General features: G+C 39.4%; 1 protein-coding gene across 4 annotated transcripts; it reads left to right on the forward strand.

Moving 5' to 3' along the window:
• Nucleotides 1–3,307: 3,307 nt before the first annotated feature.
• sgsm3 (small G protein signaling modulator 3) lies at nucleotides 3,308–20,440 on the forward strand. Of its 4 annotated transcripts, XM_052552283.1 has the most exons (22): nucleotides 3,585–3,799; nucleotides 9,417–9,510; nucleotides 9,614–9,702; nucleotides 9,827–9,890; nucleotides 12,700–12,911; nucleotides 13,259–13,366; nucleotides 13,646–13,789; nucleotides 13,868–14,063; nucleotides 14,176–14,321; nucleotides 14,450–14,683; nucleotides 14,798–14,980; nucleotides 15,628–15,783; nucleotides 15,870–15,924; nucleotides 16,058–16,107; nucleotides 16,189–16,341; nucleotides 16,441–16,511; nucleotides 16,598–16,646; nucleotides 16,761–16,846; nucleotides 16,921–17,043; nucleotides 17,753–17,813; nucleotides 17,965–18,036; nucleotides 19,256–20,440. In XM_052552283.1, exons 2-21 carry the CDS (start codon nucleotides 9,504–9,506, stop codon nucleotides 18,034–18,036), a joined length of 2,259 nt encoding a protein of 752 aa, XP_052408243.1. In that variant the 5' UTR covers nucleotides 3,585–3,799; nucleotides 9,417–9,503; the 3' UTR covers nucleotides 19,256–20,440. The 4 variants fall into 4 exon arrangements, with proteins under 4 accessions (XP_052408240.1, XP_052408243.1, XP_052408242.1 ...); XM_052552280.1 differs by lacking the exon at nucleotides 17,965–18,036 and having other exon boundaries at nucleotides 3,308–3,799; XM_052552282.1 differs by lacking the exon at nucleotides 17,965–18,036 and having other exon boundaries at nucleotides 3,592–3,799; nucleotides 9,617–9,702.
• Nucleotides 20,441–21,511: the final 1,071 nt, after the last annotated feature.

The following is a 21,511-nucleotide window of genomic DNA, read 5'->3' on the forward strand; positions in this document are numbered from 1 at the left end:
AGAGAGAATGAAAAGAGAAGGAAAGAGATAGGCTGGGGGGGGGGGGGGGATAAGCTAACAACAAAACTGTTGAAGCAACAGGGCAAATGGGGGACCATGAGAAGGATAAGAATGAAAGTGGTACAAAGGACACACAGATGGAAAAGAGAGCGAGAGAGAGAAAGAAAAAAGTGAGGGAGATGGATCAGCCGTTGTTCATCAAACACAGCACCAGAAAAATTCCCAGATTACGCAGAATAAAACACAATAATGAAGGAACTATCATAATCCTATAGTTTCTGTCCTTGAATAGGATTTGTCAAGTAGTGTTCCAAGAGAGCTTGTATAGCAGCCGAACAGCACTGGGACTTTTCACTTGCTGAATTGGAAACCTTGTACTAATCTTACTACTAACGATATCACATCAGCAGCCAATGAGGTTGCTACTCAACATTCAAATATTTGGCGAGTGCTCGCTGTAGCAGTTGCAGTGCACTTCAAGAACCCTTCACCTTCCCCAGCTCCACCTGCATAGACCTGCTTCAGGGTGATTTCATGTATTCTCTATATGGGGGTTATTTCATTTGATATATGCATGGCGGCAGCAGTATTTTTAACACGCTCACAGCAGCATGTTGTGGATGTATTGGCAGTAGCAAGTCTCAGTACTTGCAGCCTGCAGCGAAGCAGATCTGTTCCATAAAACAGATCTGTTTTATGAGTGAATCGTTGAGGCGTTTGCTCTATTAGTTTCCTCGTAACACTACAGTAATTCAATCAGGAATGCAAAAAAGTTGCTGTATTTATTAATAAATCCTTAAATCATCAACCTAACTGATTTGTTCCGGAAGTGAGCAACGCTGCTCTGTGTTGCTCTGCAGTTCAACAGATCAACTGGCAGAGCCAAAATAGACAACGTTAAGACGTGGTCACATTTACCTTTGTACGTGTTGAAATAAATAGTGTGAGGGACATTTTCAGCACACTTTTATAGAATCCTGATCAACATATTTTTCTGCATTGTTTGTCTGTCTGTATTATACATCATACTGATAGGCTATCTGTAAAAAAATCAATATCACACATGCTGTGTTGTTGTTCTGAATGTCAGCTTATAATCAGAACAACAGCACTCTTACTTGTGTGACATTGCTTAATACAAATATTAGATCGATGTATAATACAGACCCAAACAGTGCAGACAAATGGTAAGTTGATCAGGATTCTGTGAAGTCTGCTACTGCTGCTGACTCATGGGGTCTTAGAAATACAGTTGCCCTCTTAATGAATAGCTGCATCTATAAAGTTTAATCTTGGGAATACATAGAGGAACAATATTCACATACAAACATGCACATTACACTAAAATAGTCCCTCTAACTAAGACTTGTTACCATGTCTAGCAGTCTCTGACCTGCAACACTGACACACTAAAACTGAGAATGAATGCTGATGAGAAACGTCTCTGATGTCTTTTCATACTGCACATTTGTGTACAGAACACAATGTTGACTGGACAGAACAATGTTCTAGAAGGAATAACATCTGGAAATTTATATTTAATTTAAATATGTACTGACCTAATAGCTGTCATCTTGGACTTACATTAAAAGCAGAATGAAGCATCATGTAAACTTCTCAATTATTAATGCTATTGTAGAATACTGAATATTGTCAGTACACTGATAAAACTAAGCCATGATAATTTATCTCATGAATGAAAGTATCTAATAACAAAGTATGATGTTGTGAGTGTTGAGCTGGACATGTGATTTTAAAATGTACCATCTTAATAATAAATCTGTAAAACTTTACAGCAAGGTTTCTTTTGTTGACTTTATTTGGCTATATTTAACACAAACTAACAATGAAAAATACGTAATGTTAAAAAAATGCTTATTGTTAGTTTATGGATTAATGTTAAATAATGGGACCTTATTGTAAAGCATTACTAATAAATATTTTATTATTTATATATTGTGCATTTTTGTAATAAATAATAAACTACCAAGCATACGGTACCTTTAGTAAAAAAAAAAAAAAAAAAAACTTTCAAGTTTCTCCAGCACCTTGGTTGATGATGGTGTTACCTCAGCTAGATTTGGTTTCACTTTCAAAAAAAAAGAAAAAAAAAACTCATCGGGCTTCAATTTTGCTCCACAACTTTTCAGGTCATCACATGGCTTCAAGCTAACTCCAGGAATGAGTGCTTTCCTTCTAGCCACTCTCCCAAAGAGGCTGAATCTGTGCTGAACAGATTGGTTATGTCTGAACAGTTTCTCAGATTTCAGTCAAAGCTCTCAGCAGTGTTGTAGCTTTCCCTTTGGTTACTTCTCTGCTCTTTTAGTCCAGTTTCTCAGGTTGGTTGGTCTTTGCTGCTCTTCTTGTCTAATGTGTATAAACATACAGTACAACTTTACTTCCCTAGCACCTTACAGTGTTTGTCATGTTCATTGCAATTTAATAAAAACCAGTGAAATGATATGATATTGTAAGCTTATTCAGAAGTAGACCATTTTCTCGCTATTAAATGGCAAAAGGCAAAGACAGCTCATTTTCTCGGAGAAATGTGTAGAAATGTGTAGCAACATTGTGAGCCAAAAACAGTACAGAATATATTACATGACCAGTTTCTCAGCATGTTCACACTTTACTTCTAACTTTATTCGTCTGCTCCTATCCGTCCCCATTTCTTCTCTGTGTTTGGGTGAAGTAAGACATAAATAAAATAGGCCTTCATCCAGAAAGTTTGCCCTGCTCAAATAATTAGCAATATCCTGACATCATGTGGTGAAGATTGGTATTGGCGCTTTTCATGTTATTTATAAAATGACGACGGCTATTTGTAGATTTATATATAAAATATTTGTATTTTTAATATAGCGATTTATACTTACAATTAATACTTGTATTTACTTAAAATGTCCACACATTTGTTATTCAAAATATAAATCACATCACCGTGGAAGATATACAAAATACACAGCCCTTTGTTTTTAGTAAAAACAGTTTCTTTTTCTTTTATGGCGTTACAATACAACATAAAATACGCCAACATTACGCAAAATTAAGCAATTCTGTACCAAAACTAAATGTCAGCGAATTGTTCATGTTTGTCAGTTGTAAGCAGATAGAAACGCTAGCATGCTTGCATGAGCAGCAAAGAATAAGCTTCAAACCGTTTAAACCTAAAAGCCTGGAAGGTGAAGAGAGAATTTAGAAATGAATGAACTGGTTAATCAATGTTGTAAGGCTACGTCATGAAGTTTGATCGAGACGGCGGATGGATACGATGTCGTGTTGGCAGTCTGCTCTAGTTCCTGCTCTGCCTCATGATTTCTGGGCATTGAGAGGAGTGTCACTGTTACAGTATTTGTTTTTCTATAATGGGCAACATAGCGCGGCTAATGTATGCAGTTCGAAGGAAAAAAAAAACTAGTAGAACGTTATGCTTCACTTGAAAACTAATGTGAAGCGCAGTTAGGTGAAAATATGTGGGAAATATGCAGAGATTGTCAAAATGCGGTTGACTAGCTTCAAATAGTTACTGCTACAACATTTTCTTTGCCTCCAATCGAAAAAAGCTGTTAGCAGGATGGGAACTATTTCTTCAGGAAATCTCTTTAGGCGGAGGGATACAATCCTTCAGTGCGAAACACGAACAGGTGTATGACGCAAAACAGTCGGTCGATGCAACCGTTCAGCGTCATCACAAAACCAGAAGCACGCATCTCATACTTACACCGTATCTGCAAAATATATGTGTGTGATTTTACCACGAAGTAAAGCTGCTCAAAAAAGAGTTTCAACATGACGTAAGGTAAGAAGACATAACATTTGTTATTCCGCTAGCTCGGTGGCTAATCGTAGCGCAAGTGCATTGATCGCTGATGCTCGGATGGCTTTAGCCAGTGACCGTTATTATCTCGGAACGCTTTTATACGTTTTAGTGTAACGTTACTGTTTATGTCAGATGTGTTTTACTCTCAGTAACGTTAACGGTATCGACATTGAAAGTGGCACACATATTTAAATGTCCTCTCAGCGGTAACGTGGTTTTGAGAGTGAGTGGACGTAACGTTACATTATTGAGAACATTATGTTAATATTTAGAGAGTTTCGTTTCCATAATTTCCCCTTAGGTGTTTTCCCACGAAATAAGGAACAGACATTAACATTTCTTCTTGTTCTGAGGTGTTCAGTTTAATAGTGCATCGAAGTCTGCTTGACCGAAAAACGCAGTATTTACTTGAAACGGACGCTTGTACGTTAAGTCTAGATGCTTGTCTTACTGTGTTTTATTATGAATGTCCTGTGTTTTATTAGGTTCGATAAACGTTTGGTACCGTTCCGTTATTATGATTCATTGTGAACTGCGCTAACGTTAGTTTACACGCTCTTTTCACGTGCCATATGGTAAATGACTCGCCCTGCCATTGATTATTTGTTTATTTAAAGGTCTCTATCGACTGTAAACTAAGAATTCTGTCATGTCATTTTTTTTTCTGTAATGCACAAAATATAATGTTAAGTAGAACATTATGAACTGAAGGCTTCAGTCACCATTAACTTTCATTGCTCTTTTCTCCATACAATGAAAGTGAATGGTGACCAAGATTGTCTTTCTGCCTAGCGTCTAGTTTTGTGTTGCACAGAAGAAAGTCAGTCATACAGGTGAGAGAATGATGTTAGTTTTCACCTGAAAGGTAAATTAAAGGTGACATTTGACACTTTAGTTTGTACACTTTGATTTATAGAATAATAGACTAATTTTTCAGCATGTCTACTTTTATCTTATTTAATACAAGTAGTTGTAAGCATTTATTGACTCCAACAGCATTTGAACAACACTTCTTCTGTCCTAGGAATGGTGTGCAACAATTGGGTTTCCAAAATAAAAATCAGATTTTTTCCATAGGCAAATTGATTTTTTAAATTAACTTATAACAAACCTACTATAAGATATGAGGTTGGTAAGCAATATAGTTGTTTGTCAGTGGATTTAGCCCTGCCCAATCCCTTGAAGAACTGCAAATAATGTTATTGAGTCGGTCTTTCGAAAAAAAACATTCAAAATACTTTAATTTATGTATATATGCATATTTGGTAATGAACTAAAAATATATTTCTGTAGATACAAGCTACAACTTTAAATTTCTCCAGTGTTTTTAATTCAATTAATGTCATTCATATTGCTTCATGGGATTGTAGTTCTTTCTTTCCTTCACTGAAGCTTATAATTAGTTTTGTAGCTTTGTCTTTTTGCCAGATTTTCATTTACCATTTTTCTTCAAGTAAATGTTAGTGATGTGATTCTCCTCGCAATTGGTTACTTTGGTTAATGGCTAAAATTGCTTTAACAAATACTTTTAAAAAATCTCTATAGACGTTTGTCCTGAACGGGTAGTCACTCCTGACTCTTAACCGGAAGGATGCTTTTTCCATTTCCATTCTCCAGTCTTTCTTGTCAAATTAGTGTAAATTTCGAGCTAATAATCTAATGATAAACCTATTTGAAATTTTTTAAAATGCGCATGGCTCCATGGCGCCATACTTTACAGTGTCGCAATGACCGTCATTTGTCAGTCAAAAGTTTGCATTGCTTTGGAGATCGGAACAGAAGAGCATCCAATCAGAATTTAGAATTTGGCAGCGCTCATCGTTAACTCAGGAAATGGGTTCTGCTGACAGAACCACTGTGAATAACGTAACCGAGACTGTCTCCCCAAAATCTCAAACTTCTGAAGTTTTTGTGTGTGTATATAGTGGTGGCCAAAATTATTAGAACACACAGCATATTTAAGAGATTTCAGTTTGTTTTTGTTGAATTGGCCATTGCAATGCCCATAAAATGAACTATCGCCGGAAATACTTGTTATGGAATGAATCTGCTGGAACACTGACAATGATTGACTGGCCCCCTTGAAGTCCAGACCTTACCCCCATCGGGCAAATTTTGGGCGAGTTGGAAAATAAACTGGACAGATCTATTGTACTTTCAAAGGAAATCCTTTGGCAAGAGTTGCAGAAAGCATGGGATGACATTAGTGTTGAAGTTCTCAGGAAATATACTGACACTCTTCCAGAGAGATTTGCTGCAGTAAGCTTACTTGACATGGTCCTGGAGTTTGAAGAGTGTTTCTTTAGCGTCTTTTTTATGACAGTAATGAATGACATTTGATATTTGTTGTGCTCAGAGCAACTATCTGCATATCTCATGAACACTATGAAATCAAATCTTGTTTTGGAGGCAAAAAAAGGGTCAATATTTTAAGATTTGTGTTTGTTCTAACACTTTTGGCTTCCACTGTATGTGCATATTGTACAAGAAAATATCAAATATAGTTTAAATGTAAAGTTAGGTTTTAAGTTGACTGTCATTCACAGTGCATCATGGGATTGTAGTTCTTTTCCTCATGAAGGACCTTTGTCTTTTTGTCCGACTTTCAAATACATTTGTGCTTCAAATCAAAGTTTGTGTTGTGACTCATCTTGCAGCTGGTTGGTTTGCATCATGGCTTGTAACTCTTAAACTAAAACTTTTTAAAAATCTTTATTGGGAAAATGAATATGAAAATGCTTCCCGGACCATCACCGCTGCAGAAGTTGGCAGGTGCTGTTGTACTCTAACGTTTGAAAGATTGAATGTGCTTCCAATGTAGTCAGCAACTTTGCTATTAAATATCCCTTCATCTGTTTACAGTTTTGGATTGGTCTTTAAATTGGCCACTCCTTTGACATGTGTGTAGTGTGGCTATAAGGTTCGGCTCTGTTTATCTAGTGTGGTTCACACCCTCCTCAAGCACAGGACAGGGCAGGGCAGGAGATCCTGCAGAGAGCACCAGCTTATGACCCTCAGTGCAGGGACTTTGGATTGGCCTCTGAAAACAAAAGTACCCCATAATGAGCACTGCCAAACTAAACCATAAAGCTCCCCTGTCTCTCATCAGCCCCACCTCCATCTTTCCCTTCTCCAGCTTCTTCTAGTCACAACACACAGTGAGTCATGTAGCACGCTGCCCCCATCCCTCGCTTTGTTCTCCCCATCCCGCTGTCGTCAGAGAGCTGCCACGTCCCTCCTCTCTCCGCTCATGTCATGAATGGGCAGTCTCTCTCAATCGAAGTCTCACACACACCAATGTTGTTTTAGTATTGTTGAGATGCATCTAGCTTAGAATAAGGGACTTTATTGTTTTTTCTTTCAGTTTGCCTTCAAGTAACGAATCTATGTTGTTGGTATTAATTTAACTTATCTATAATAAGCTGACTAATTATTCTGCCTACTTTGATATGATCCAGTCTACTTTCATCAGCAGCTAGCAGTCCAGACTCTATTTCCTGAGAGTATTGGCATTTATAATCTACTGTTAGAGGATGTTATAGGATTTGAGTGTTTCTTAGAGTGTCTTCAGGGAGCATTGACTCCTCTCACTCACTGATCGCTAATGTCGGTGCCTTCGGCTGCTCGCCTCTGTCTTTTTGGTTGCTGTGGGGTCTGTTGCCATAGGGATGATGCTAGCGCTGGCGTTCACAGCTTGATGAGCGGTGTCATTGTTAGTAAGTGTTTGTTTATGATGGAGACTCGTTGTCGTGACTGTCCTCTAATGAGGCCCACTGAAAGGTCTGTCTGTTGTGCACGGATCTGGATTCATTTGAGTTTGTAATTGGATGAAGTGGTAAGTACTGTTTTTCAAGTGCTTTAGATGGCTGTATATTTCAAATGTTTTCAGATAGATTATTTTTATGATCTAAAATTATAGACGTTTTTATTTCAATTCAATTTTCTTTGCAAAATATAAACAGAAAACTATTCATGATGTAAACTTCACTGATGATTTCAAGATTGTCGCAAGTTATTTTTTCATATTTTGACAAATTATGTATGTTCGTCGGTCAGATAACATTATCTTAACAACCAAGGGAAAAGCACATTTTAAGATTAAAATGATTTAAAATAAGCCCAAACAACTAAAAATCAAGATATCCATTGCTTACTTTATATCACAACTTTTTTTTTTTTTTAAGAACCACGATACCCACAATTTTCGGAAAACTAGGATTTATGAAATTATGTCATATTACAGTATGTAAAATTCTATATTTTTTATTTAAAGTCAAGTCTTCTAATACAGAATACTCCATGGCCATTTGTATAGGAATAAACATTTTTCTAGATATTTCAAGCTCCAAAATATTTTATTGGGTAGAGCAAAAATTGTGAGTAAAAAAATAGGCCTACTTGTAAAAATCCTTAAACTTAATTCTAAATTACATTTTACACGAACTGGAAATAAAATGGGGCCTTTGAACCTTGTTGTAGGCAGTAGAGGACCTCAGAGTCAAAAAAGGTTGAGAACCTCACAGAAAAACCAAGTGTTTAGGTTTGCAGGGCATACAAATGAATGCACAAGATCAATGTATGTTACATTTTTGATGGCAGGTCTTTCATATTGGTGATTCTGTTAAAGGCTAGATTTTGCATCATTCATCCAGGCCCACATAAATCAACACACAACCACAGGATGTTGGTGTCCAGCTCTTTTTACTTTACTTTGGCTATAAGACTCAGTTAAGACTCAGCTTCCAGGAGGTTCTGTGTTTGCATTATGCATGTCCAGATAGCATCTACATTTTTCCATTGCTCTCTTTCTTACATGATGTTGAACACACACACAGGAAGATAAGCTCGGTTGCATTTATAGAGCAGTCTGTTGGCGTTCTTCCAACAAGGAAGTGATTTATTTTAAACAAATGAAGGAATTGAATTGTGCATTAGCATATCCTCTAAAAAGCTTCTGGTTGGTTCAGCAGGCATAAACTGTTGAGTTTCTTGAAACACTGGAGCAGAGACCAAAAGATCTGTAGAAGGGCTTATATGTGCAAATCCTGGTATCAGTTTTGCAATCTTTCCTTCTGATGTGGGTGGGTAATCACATATCCCCCTCTCTCACACATCCCCACTGGGTTTGTCATCATGAGTTTAGTGGAGAAACAAAGGCTGCCTTATGCTGGGCTGTAAATGCAGATGATGTCAGTGTCATGGAGAGAGAAGTCGTGTAAGGTAGTGTGTCGTCTGTGGGTCCACTGGCATGTTTAATTTATCCAAACAAGCTGTGCTGCTGAAGATTTAGCTTGCCATCCTGTGTGTCTGTGTTGATTTGAAGAACTGGAGCATGAAGGAGGACAGTATTAAGGTGCATGCATCTCAAGTTCAGCTTTAAAAAGCTTTCAGGCTCTTCACTTCCTCATTGCAGACTTCTTTTTTTTCTTTTTTAATTGCACTAAAGTGACGTTGTTATATGATATTCTGCCTGGTTCAGTCCTTTAAATGCCTATTTTGAGGTGATTATTTCCAGTGACTGTGAATTGCATTGATCACTTGAGTAATTACGCATTTTGTATGGCTCTGTCTGTATTCTTTCGGTCTCCTTATCTAGGGCCTGTGAACCTTGACCTGACCTGACCTGCTCCAGCTGGACTCATCTCTGTAGACGCTAAAGAAACACACTTCAAACTCCAGGACCATGTCAAGTAAGCTTACTGCTGCATGAATACACTAAATAAAAATGGAAGCGTAGTTGTATTGTTTGTCAAACACAGTTAATCTCATCACATGGTTTTCTGTTCTCTTTAGCAGGTAATTACACTCCAGCCCCAGGGGGCCCTTTTTCGGCCCTCACACCCAGCATGTGGCCCCAGGACATTTTGGCAAAGTACTTTCAGGTAGTTTACTCATACTTTGTTTATAATGCCCGAAGTGGCAGATAAATGTTATTCTGTTATTGTATCATCATCATTGTTATGGGAAGTGGTTCATTTCTGAGAGATGTTGTTCTGACTGTTGCAGAAAGACCCCGATATGGAAGCAGAACTGCAGTATGATGAATTTGGCTTCCGGATCGATAGTGAAGGTTAGTGTGGGATAGGGCTGTCAAAATGGCTGAAAAACAAAATTAGAATTTTTTGAATTTAAAATGTATAATTTCAGTTATGGTGAAGACAAGCTTTTGGCTTTTGAGGCCACAAGAGGGTGCATCGAGCAAAATATTACTGCACTTTTTTTCAAAGTGTAAGATAACATGACTATCTGTGAAAAAAAGTGGATAATGTTTAAAGGGTACATAACATACACAGTTTCACCTAATCTCATGTTAAACTTCAGTACCTATAGAGTAGAACTGCATCCTTCATATATCCAAAAAGTCTTTAGTTTTATCAAATTTATAAAAGAAAAATACAGCTTTCTGGAATCTAAGCTTTCCGGAAAAAGCAGAGCTCCTGGAGGCGTGCCGTGAGCGGAGCTATAATACTGACGTTTCTTGTTGTTTCCATTAACATATATTCATTTATGTGCTTATTTCCAAAAAAAAACAGAAATCTGATGCAATTGTACATGCATGAATGGGGTCTTTTATCACAGAGATCGCTCCATGTCCAAACGTTGTGCAAATCCAGTGTCGACTTGGGCCTTGTTTATAAAACATTCGTCACTCAAATGACCAGAACACACAAAGGCACTTGATACACTCCGTTGCTGACTCGGAAAAACAAACTGCATCCACTATTCATGTAATGCTGGGTTCTTGGGGAAGCTGAACACGGTAAACTTTCCCTCAAATCCAAAAATGCTCTTATTTGGAGACATTCTCGAACAAATCCTACGCAGCGCTGCTGACGATTTTGAAGCGCGTTGATGTGCGCGGTCTCGCTCTCCTCTGTCCAACGTGTGCGCGGGCGTGCTTTTCCGCCAGAAATGCTCATATAAGGAGTTCCGCTCTATGTTCCACTCTTGTCTACGTCATTGGATCCACGATCGAAAAAAAACAGCCGAAACTTGTACCAACCCGGAAGTAAGACTTTCGGCACATAAATTCTCTGTCATTATTCTAAATAATTTTTTACAACTTTGGCCATGTTTAGCACGAGAATACATCTCTTTAACACTGCGAACAACTCTGAAAACACGAACACCATTGTACCCCCCCTTTAAAGTAATGTTTATAAACCAATTTTAATCAAGTGGCTTAAAAAAAACTATAAACCAAACAGCATCATGTATGTATGAAGTTTAATACAAAGGGTTGAAAGACAATCACACAGAGTACATTTTTCATTTAAAAACACAAGTTGCAGTTGGATGGGGAATAAACCCGCCGTAAAGTCTCAAGATATGTTTTTTCAAAGTTGAACTTGCATTAATTTTAAATGGCTTTCTAAACAAACTCTTTTTGTATGAGATGCGAGTGCAACGGTGATAGATGTCCCTCTAGAAAATGCGCGAAAATAAGTTTTTGCATTTGAATGTGGATATTTTAAATTCCAAGAATATGTGAAATTTGAAAAAAATTTATCGTGGTGTTCACTAACGCTGTGTTCGATACATTGATTTGCCGATGTATTGTCACAAAGATTTAATGATACGAGTATCGATACAGTTGGCCCTGTATCGATATTGTGGCACATGTGCAGCAGTGGACCGCTCTTAATTTGAATATGAGAACACTGCTTAAAATGGAGTAGAAAAGTGTGAGGTTTCGAAAAAAATTATGAATGGAGAATAATATATTGGCTACAACAATGTTTAATCTGGCCGCAGAGGAATACAACTGGGTTGCCTGATATAAAGAGACGTAATCTCCTTCCCACTTGCGTAATACAAAAATATCTACTAAATGATCTACTAATCATTGTCAACCTGGCAACCATGTGTATGCACTCTCTCTCCACTATGGATAAATGGGCTCGCTTTCTGAAAACACAGGTTAGCTTGCAGTTTAGCGATCTCCACTTCAATATTCTATTCTCAGAAAAGTGTAATTTATCAACTTTTCATTTATGTCAGAGACAGAGAGAGGGAGGCTGCCTATTTATGAATTACCACTGTTTTGTCATATTTCTTTATTAATATTTTAAATAGTATAATATTAGTATAATAGTATAATTCATTTTATTAGTATTCTCTATTTTATTTTTTATTTTTGTTAAATGTAGAGAGTGCATTAATTTGTTCAATGATAACCTACCAGCAATGTTAAGATTTTTTTATTATTTTTTTTTTTTTTTAGATATATCATTATGAGTGCATTAATATTTTTGGACCTCTAAAACAAGATCCAAGCAATGAGAATGTTGTACCTGGTGAGGAGTTCCCCATGTAAACATGAAAACAAATGCCATTACCTATATTGTACTTTGGTAAAGTTATGGAGGCCCTTCATAATGCAGAGGTCAACTGCCCGCTCTGTCAATAGTTAGCAGTGGTCCTATCGATACAGTGTTTAATACACAGCTGTTAAGTCTCATCTAGAGCCCCTTTCACACTGCACGTTGGTCCCGGAACATTGCCGGATTGCCTTCTGTGTGAAAGCAAACACGTTCTGGGATTGATTCTGGGATCGATCCTGGGTTGGGGACATAGTAACATTGCCGGGTTCAGTCCTGGAACGAGCTCTGTGTAAATAAAAGCCAGAACTAATGGTGTGTCGTAGTGATGATGCACGTTATCACGCAACGTTTTTACCAGGTGTTTTGAAGGCAGATCAACGTTTGCATCAAAAAGTCTGTGCAAACTGTAATGAAGCAGAGATCAGTTAGTTACTCACTGTCCACGCTGAAGCTGAGATCGTTCGCCAGTTTAAGTGAAAGTATAACGTGCCTAGCGGGCTTAGTACTGTCTTTCCCCATATTTGTCAGGAGTTAAGAGTTTTTTTTCTGCTTCAGATGGGGTTGAGACAAGTAAATGGCAGCGTGGTGAAGGGGCTCCTCAGAAAGAGGACCCTCAGCAAAGACTTCGCTGGCAGGCCCATCTGGAGTTCACCCACAATCACACTGTAGGAGACCTGACTTGGGACAAGATCTCCCCCACCCTGGCTTGCTCTGACCGCCTTCGGACCCTTGTGCTGGGGGGCATACCACACAGCATGAGACCACAGGTCAGCACTGAGAAGCTGTTTATCTACCCTCTAAATGTTCTTTTGTTTGTGGTTTTACCTCACCACATATTTAAGGCTATCTCTGTATTGTTATACACCATCAGGCGGCTGGTCTGCTGATGTAATGTTCCCATGGCAATCATGTTAATGCTTGAGGTATTCTTAGTGTCACTGTAATACGACATGATGTCTTGGCAGTACAGTATCTTGTTGATGCTGTGTTGCTATTTTCAGAGATTCCCACGAGAACAGCAGTGCGTTTCAGATCTTCCAAGCGCACCTCTGCTGGATCTTTGTGTGTTTATCTGTCTTGTTCCTCATTGTCTCCGTCACATGCATTCCCTCAGATGTGGATGCGTTTGTCAGGGGCCCTGCAGAAAAAGAGGACATCAGAAATCTCCTACAGGGAAATCGTCAAAAACAGTTCTAACGAGGACACCACAGCAGCCAAACAGGTACACGTCATCTCAGCCACAGATGTGATGTAGTCAGAGATTTAGTTTCGTTTTTTTTATTCGGTTTCCACAAAAGTTTTCGGCAGCACAGCTGATTTAACACTGATAGTCATAACAAAATTTTTCTTGAATCGGCATATTAAAATGATTTCAAAATCAGATTTTTGACTTTTTCTTTTCAATTTTAAGCTCAAATTCATTCATGCACTCACCTCAGACTTTACATAGACGTGTTCCAGTACTGTTTTGAATATGCTCGTCTCTCTGTCTGTGCTGCAGATAGAAAAGGATCTTTTGCGGACCATGCCCACTAATGCGTGCTTCAGTAACATGTCGAGTGTGGGGGTGCCCAAGCTCAGGCGGGTCCTGAGAGGACTGGCGTGGCTGTATCCAGACATCGGCTACTGTCAGGGCACAGGCATGGTATGAAGCGACCGGATCACAGACTCTGTCTCTCTGCTCATCGGGTGTCAGACTCTGAGGTGTGTGTATTTGATACAGGTGGTGTCCTGTCTGCTGCTGTTTCTGGAGGAGGAGGATGCTCTGTGGATGATGTGTGCACTGATTGAGGACCTTCTACCTCCCTCATACTTCTCCTCCACGCTGTTGGGAGTTCAGACCGACCAGCGCGTGCTCAGACAGCTCATAGTGCAGTATCTGCCGAGTCTAGACCAGCTCTTACAGGAGCATGACATTGGTGAGACACGAACAGCCTCGAAAATATTTAACGCAAGATGCTTTTTTTATTTTTATTGCTTTTGCTCCAAAGATTAAAAAAAGCATTCAGATGTTCATGTTTTCCCTCTCAGAGCTTTCTCTAATCACGCTGCACTGGTTCCTCACTGCCTTTGCCAGTGTGGTGGACATCCGCATCCTGCTGCGAATCTGGGACCTGCTCTTCTACGAGGGCTCAGTGGTGCTCTTCCAGGTTACGCTGGGCATGCTGAAGATCAAGGTTGTTTAACTTTATTCAAAGACTTCTATCTTTCTGTTAACTAAGCCTTCGATGGTTAAACAAGGCAGCGATGAGTGTTTGATATGACACACTTTTAAATCAAACTGGATTCTTTTTGTGTTGTAAAGGAGGAAGAACTGGTATCATCTGAGAACTCTGCATCCATCTTTAACACCCTCTCAGATCTGCCCAGTCAACTAGAGGACGGGGCGGCAGTGCTGGGCGAGGCGGTGCGTCTGGCAGGATCTCTGTCTCAGGAAAGCCTGGATGCACTCCGACACAAGCATCTTGCCTACATCCTGGCAGAGCAGGCCCAGCTCAACTCCGGCAACTCCCATTCCCTCCACACCAACCTCAACAAGGTTGAGAGCATGAACAGTGTCTTGGATCATCATATGTGATGCTCATATTAAGACTCACTTACAATGTACAAAATGTGAATACAGACTCACTCATTTGTGTGTGTCAATGTCCAGGTGGTCCGCAGACAGAGCATGCGTAGGAAATCCACCCTGAGCTCGCTTCTCTGGGGGGAGGACGAGGTGGAGGCGCTGAAGGCCAAAAACATCAAACAGACGGAGCTGGTGGCAGCACTGAGAGAAGCCATCAGTCGGACCGCAGAGCACTTTCACTGCCTGGACCCCCGCAACTGCAGCACTGTGAGAGCCACGCGATCACATGAATCACCTTTTACAATCTGTCAGGAATAATTCAATTAGAAACAGAACATTTGCACTGAAACGGCAACACTGACTCATGTACCTGGTGACTCACTGACTTGTTTTGTTGAATTGTGCAAATTAGGCCTATGTATCAAGAAATTAGCGACACACTCGCATTAGCAGTAAACAGACCACCATGAGTCAGAGAGAGTCTCGAGTTATTAATCAATTATAATCATTAAGTGGTCAGACGTCAAACCTGACTTCTCATTTGATATTGCTGAATTTAGGGCTGCACGATTATGACAAAAATCATAATTGTCAATTATTCCCTTGAAACTGTAATTGCAATTATTAATTACGAATATCACAATTTACATTCAATTATGATTATATCATTGTTTGATGCAACTGCATGCCGTATTTTTATATTTAAATAAACAAGCTAAAAAAACTCTTAACTGAAAACCTTTAGTGCTTTCTATAGTATTAAGTCTCATATGTCAACTATACATCGGATTGGTTTCTTCTTTAAATTAGGAGAGGAACTAGCTGAATTTCTCTCTGTAGTTGCCATATTACACACATAAGCTAGGGGAAGGAAACTCTTGTCCAGCTTACTCCCTCTCTCACTCGCTCTCTAGGATTTGACTCCGGACTATTCTATGGAGAGTCATCAAAGGGATCACGAGAACTTCCTGGTTGTGTCTCGGAATCGCCGGAGACGAGCCAAAGCCTTGCTGGACTTTGAGCGGCACGACGATGATGAACTGGGTTTTCGGAAGAATGACATCATCACGGTGAGCACCTGCTGTTTCTGTCATCTAAACATGTTCACTGATGCCTCGCCTTTGTTCCTCGACTCCATCTCTGTGTTCATTCTCAGATCATCTCACAGAAAGATGAGCACTGCTGGGTTGGGGAGCTGAACGGCCTGAGAGGTGAGCTGAGATGTGCTTACAAGAAGCATTTGACATTTCTTTGATTTTCTCAAATGGTTCCGACTGGCACTTATACCCTACATGCAACTCATTACACCAATCGGTATTTCCCACAAACCTTTTGTCCCATTAGGCTGGTTTCCGGCTAAATTTGTGGAAGTCTTGGATGAACGAAGTAAAGAGGTAATATCCTTGCTTTTGGATTGTGTCTGTTAATTCCTGTTAATAAGAGATAAATCTTAACCGTCTCAACCTGTCGTTCAGTACTCTCTGGCTGGAGACGACACTGTAACTGAGGCAGTCAATGACTTGGTCAGAGGCACGTTGTGTCCTGCTCTCAAGTCCATCTTTCAGCATGGCCTGAAGAAGCCCTCCATACTGGGAGGACCTTGTCACCCTTGGCTCTTCATCGAGGAGGTAGGAGCAGATTGGGTTTCCTATGGAAAGTTATGTACATTTAGATATGTGTGTGAAAGAGTTGTGTGTGTTACACTCATGTGTGTGTGTTGATCACAGGCAGCCAGCAGAGAAGTGGAGAGAGACTTCAACTCTGTCTACTCCAGACTGGTGCTCTGCAAGACCTACAGGTGAGACATGTAGCTACATTAGATCTCGTCTTCTCTAATTGCCTTTATGGTGCTTCGCTCATATGATATCTGCTTCACCTCTTTAGGTTAGATGAAGATGGGAAGGTGCTCACACCTGAAGAGCTTCTTTACAGGGTGAGTTTAACAAATAAGGAAACCTGATCAAATTTGATCAGCGGTTAGGGTGGTTGAGCACTTGTTTCACGTTTGTACACCGAGCATCTGTACACTCTCTGTCTGTGATCTTAGGCAGTGCAGTCTGTCAACATGAGCCACGACACTGCACACGTTCAGATGGACGTCAAGTTTCGCTCGCTCATCTGTGTGGGCTTGAAGTAAGTCAGCCTGCGGTGACACCATCTCGGTTTTGTTCTCTGTTCCCATAATGCAAGCGTGTGTGTTGTGTTAGTGAGCAGGTGCTGCACCTGTGGCTGGAGGTGTTGTGTTCCAGTATGAGTGCCGTGGAGAAGTGGTACCATCCCTGGTCCTTCCTGCGCAGTCCTGGCTGGGTTCAGATCAAGTGTGAACTCAGGTAAGACTGAGCCGCTGCTGATGGGCTCAAATGAGCTCCAAAGGTCTTCAAATAGAAACTGACACATACAGTTGAATTAATAAAGACATTTTCTCATTTGTTATTGGCTCATTCCCTGTAAAATCAACCACATTTTCCCGGCTCAAATTTTTATTTTATCAGTATTGTTCTCAAGAAAGATAAACACGTAGTGATGAAAGCCAAAATATTAAACCATTGATCTTATTTTCTTCTTTATAGAGGGGAGTCGAAAGGACAATTTTCATTTGAGATTCAGAGATAATTTACAGTTGGGTTAAAATGAAAAAAGATGGCAGCATAATTTTGTTATTTTTACAGAGATTGGTAGCTCTGTTAGTGAAATCTGATGGCTTTAGCAGTCTTTGTTGCATTATATGCCAATGGTGAACTTTCAAAAATGGGGAAAATGCACTTTTAATTTTGTTTTTCTCCAAAGTTTGCTTCCCTTTAACATAATAAGTATTAAAAACATATTAATGCCCAATTTTAGATAATGGCTCTCAACAAACTTTCCGTGTTTACATTACTTGTTCTCATAACCCATAGAGATTACAAATTGATCTGAATGAATCATTACTAAATGCTCTCAATTATTTGGTGAATCCTGTATGCCAAAATGACTGCCATAAATGTTCTTTAGGTTGATTTGAGTGTATTACTGACATGGGTTTGTATGTGCTACTTTCAGAGTTCTCTCAAAGTTTGCCTTCAGTCTCTCCCAAGACTGTGAGCTGCCTACCAAAAAAGAGGTGAGAGATTGGAACTACCTCCTCACATTCACTCAGCGTCTCACGTGTCCTCCCCTAACCCTAACCCCCCCCCAAACACACACACACACACACACTGACACACACCTACTCACAGGCTAACATGCATCTGCGTGTTTGTCTGCCATTCCAGAAGTCTCCTGTTCTCAAATCAGAAGTGGTGGATGTCTTGGTGCAACATCACCTCTTTAGTTGGGACCTCTAGGTAATGCTGGTAACTAGTTAGTAGCCGCTGCTTGATAAGTGTCTGCGGAAGCAGTCAGTGCTGGTAGTTGTAGTAGTGCTTGGTGTGTTCTGCTCTCCTGTTCACTGCTGTTTAAATAGTGCCTTCACATAATGCCATCTAAACCTTTAAAAACCAGTTCAGCAGCTATTGTGCCGAATGCTAATGAAACTCTAGAGCAAATACTACTCTCCATTATGTTTAGTTCAAACAGAAGCTTGGATCCCAGTGTGTTTGGAAAAATAAAGGCCTATATGACTAAATGGCAAAAACTAATTATGCTTCTAGGGCAGGTTGCCTAAACTGTTTAGACTAGTCTTTAAAAATAACTGTTTTGTCACTTGACCCCATGTCGTTCCAGACCAGTAAAAGCTTAGTTCGTCTTCAGAAAACAATTTTAAGAGATTTTAGATGAAAACCGGGAGGCTTGTGACTGTCCCATAGACGGCCAAGTAACTTACACTGTACACTTACACGACGAGAATACTTTTTGTACATGAAGAAAACATAAATAAACATTTTATTCAACAATTTGTCTCCTCACCATAGCGTGATTTGGGTAATATATTCTGAACGGAGGCAGCTTGCGCTCTTCTGTGTCAGCTGTGCCACAAGAATACATTTTCTATGTGTATCTACGCTTTGATTTGAATGAAAACTGACACAGAAGAGCGGAAGCTGCATGCATTCATCAGATGTTCTCTAAAATGACGCTACGCTGATGCGGTCATGTCTGACAGACTTCCTGTGATAAGTTGCAGTCACATTCAAGGTGAGAGTAGCCAGGTGTTTAACGGAATGATATTGGGATTATGAATTCTATATCCTCTCTTCAGTCTGGATTTAGACTTGATGCTGATGGAGGTTTTCACTGTTGTCTGGAAGTAGACTGGGAGGCATTTCCTGGTGTTGAGATTTCCTCAGTGACTCCACATTCACCTGAAACGTGTCACCAATAGTGCTAATGTTAGCTTGTAGAGGATTCTCTGCTCTGACCTTTAGATGTGGCGTTTCTTGCGTCACATGACCTTGTCTTGAGCTCTGATAGAGTACAGTGTTTATTTACTGCAGGAATACTGAGCACAGCCATTTGTTTTGAAGTAGTTCAACCATTCAAGGCAATGGAGCATCATTTAATCAGCGGAGTGCAGATGTAAAGACACCTTACCAAATGTCTCACTTTACCCCACATGTTTTCCAGGAGAAGGAGCAGAGGCCATTGAAGGAGGGAGTTCAGGACATGTTGGTGAAGCATCACCTCTTCAGCTGGGACATTGATGGCTAAAGCACCACACACTTCCTGTGAGCTGCAAACACACAGACCAAATCATTCTCCATCTGCAGAAAAACAGGGATCTGAAACACCTGAAATTCATCTTCATTCGTTGTAAAGCTTTAGGTCACATGGCTGAATTGTTGAGTGTTTGTGTGTTATGGCTCAATAGTTTCACTCTTTGCGACTCTTGTAAGAGTCTGTTTGTACAAAGGAGGAGTTCTTTGCCAAGATTTCACACAGAATTAGACTAAAGAAAGACAACCTGCAAACACTTCCTTTCCTCCGAAGCGAAATAAATGTTGCTGAATTTGGGGCACGACTAGAGCGGTCATGAATGAATGTAGGATTTAAACCCCTTTGTCCATTTACTCTTGGTGATCTCTGGAGAGTGGGAAAGACATCAGTCCAGCTCTGATGCTCCAGAAAGATCGTCTTGAAGAGTTAATTCAGTGTCTGAATGATCACGTTTGTGTATATCAGACGTGTACAATCAGAGGTTAAACACATTTTCATTATCTTCAGAGGACTTGCCAATTATGATCGTTTCCAAAAATAGCTGAATAATAAAAAAGATATCCTGTGTGTACCAGCCCACATGCGTAACACCCGTTACATCCACAGCAAACTAATGAAGGCATTGACTTGAGTCAGGTCTCTTTCTCTGGTGTGTGCTTCAGACGCTGGATTGAATCTGCCTCAACATGAAGGACATCACCGATTCAGTGCTGTTGGTGTGGCAAGGAACCAGCTTTGTGTTACATATTTCTTATAAACCATGTAAAGTATAAAAAAGAGAAAAATAGTATTTAGCTTTTTTTTTTGAGATATGAAAAAGAAAGGTCCAGCGCTGTCCAGTCTACATGGAGTGCTACATGGGCCGCTCTGAAAGAGCTTTGTGTGTCTTCTCTGCAAGAGCCTGCAGTGGTACAGACGTTAAGAGTACGTGACAAAAAAAGCCTCCACTTTATCACTCTTGTAATTGGTAGACATGGTTGTTCTGAACCAAAAACTAGTCCGTAATGGTTGAGCATGACCAAACTCACAGGGCTTTAAATCATATCCACGATCACTGATAATGTGTACGTAAATAAAAATCTATATCTGTAAGAATTTGTGTGCTTTTGTCTTTTTGTGTGTGTGTGAAAGAGAGAGAGACTTGTTAAGTGCCACTAGGCATAATCCCTAAGGTCTTCAGTTTGAGATTTTTTAAACTCATATGTTTTTGTAAAAAATATTTCTTGTAGTCACAATATAGAAGACAGATCTTTATTGTGACATACAGTACATTCAACTGACATTTATTGGAAAAATACCACAATTGATCAAATGTGATTTTCAAAAAACAATAAAAAAATTTGTCAACATGCTATTTCATAATAATAATAATAATAATTATAATAAATCAAAATCATGAGTAAATCAATTTGTTTCAGGCATAGATGGCTTCCTGCAACCTACAAACTCAAGATACACCTGCATGGATGAACTGACAAAGATGATTATTGTCAATCTCCTGGGCTACACTTAAAAAAGACACCACTAGATGGCACAACCTTGAAATGGCATTATTCATAAAAAACGGATGTTGTGCATAGGCTTGGTTCTTCTCATTGTGTTTGACTGAATGGAGGCGAATCTGAATGATAGCTTGCAGTCTGATTTTAAACAGTTCACACAAGAATTGTTAAAATGAACATTTTCATTTATTCACCATCAGGTTATTTCAGTTTCTTTTCTCTGCTGAACACAGAAGATATTTAGAAAAATATGGGTAACCAAACAGTTGAGGAACCAATTGACTTCCACAGAACGGACAAAATACAATGGAAGTCAATGGGGTCCTCAACTGTTTTCCTTCTATTTTTTTCTTTATATACACATATATACAGTATATATCTTATTTTGTGTAAAAACTGAAGAAATGCACTTAAAAGGAGTTGAAAAAGCTTGAGTAAATTATGACAGGATTTTCATTTTTGGGCAGACTTGATTTGAGAAGTCCGTCATTCCCTATCGAGAGAAAAGACTGGAGGACTCCGTTATGACATTTGTAAAAGTGAAACAGGCATGAAGTATTCACAAGAAGGTTGATAAAATCATTTATAAAATGGAGTGGATATTTAAGTTTGTCAACTAAACAACTAAATGATTCATCGTCTCTGAATGTAAATGTAAAATGCT

This window comes from Carassius gibelio, chromosome B3 (genome assembly GCF_023724105.1).
Source record: "Carassius gibelio isolate Cgi1373 ecotype wild population from Czech Republic chromosome B3, carGib1.2-hapl.c, whole genome shotgun sequence".
NCBI classification, from domain to species: domain Eukaryota; kingdom Metazoa; phylum Chordata; class Actinopteri; order Cypriniformes; family Cyprinidae; genus Carassius; species Carassius gibelio.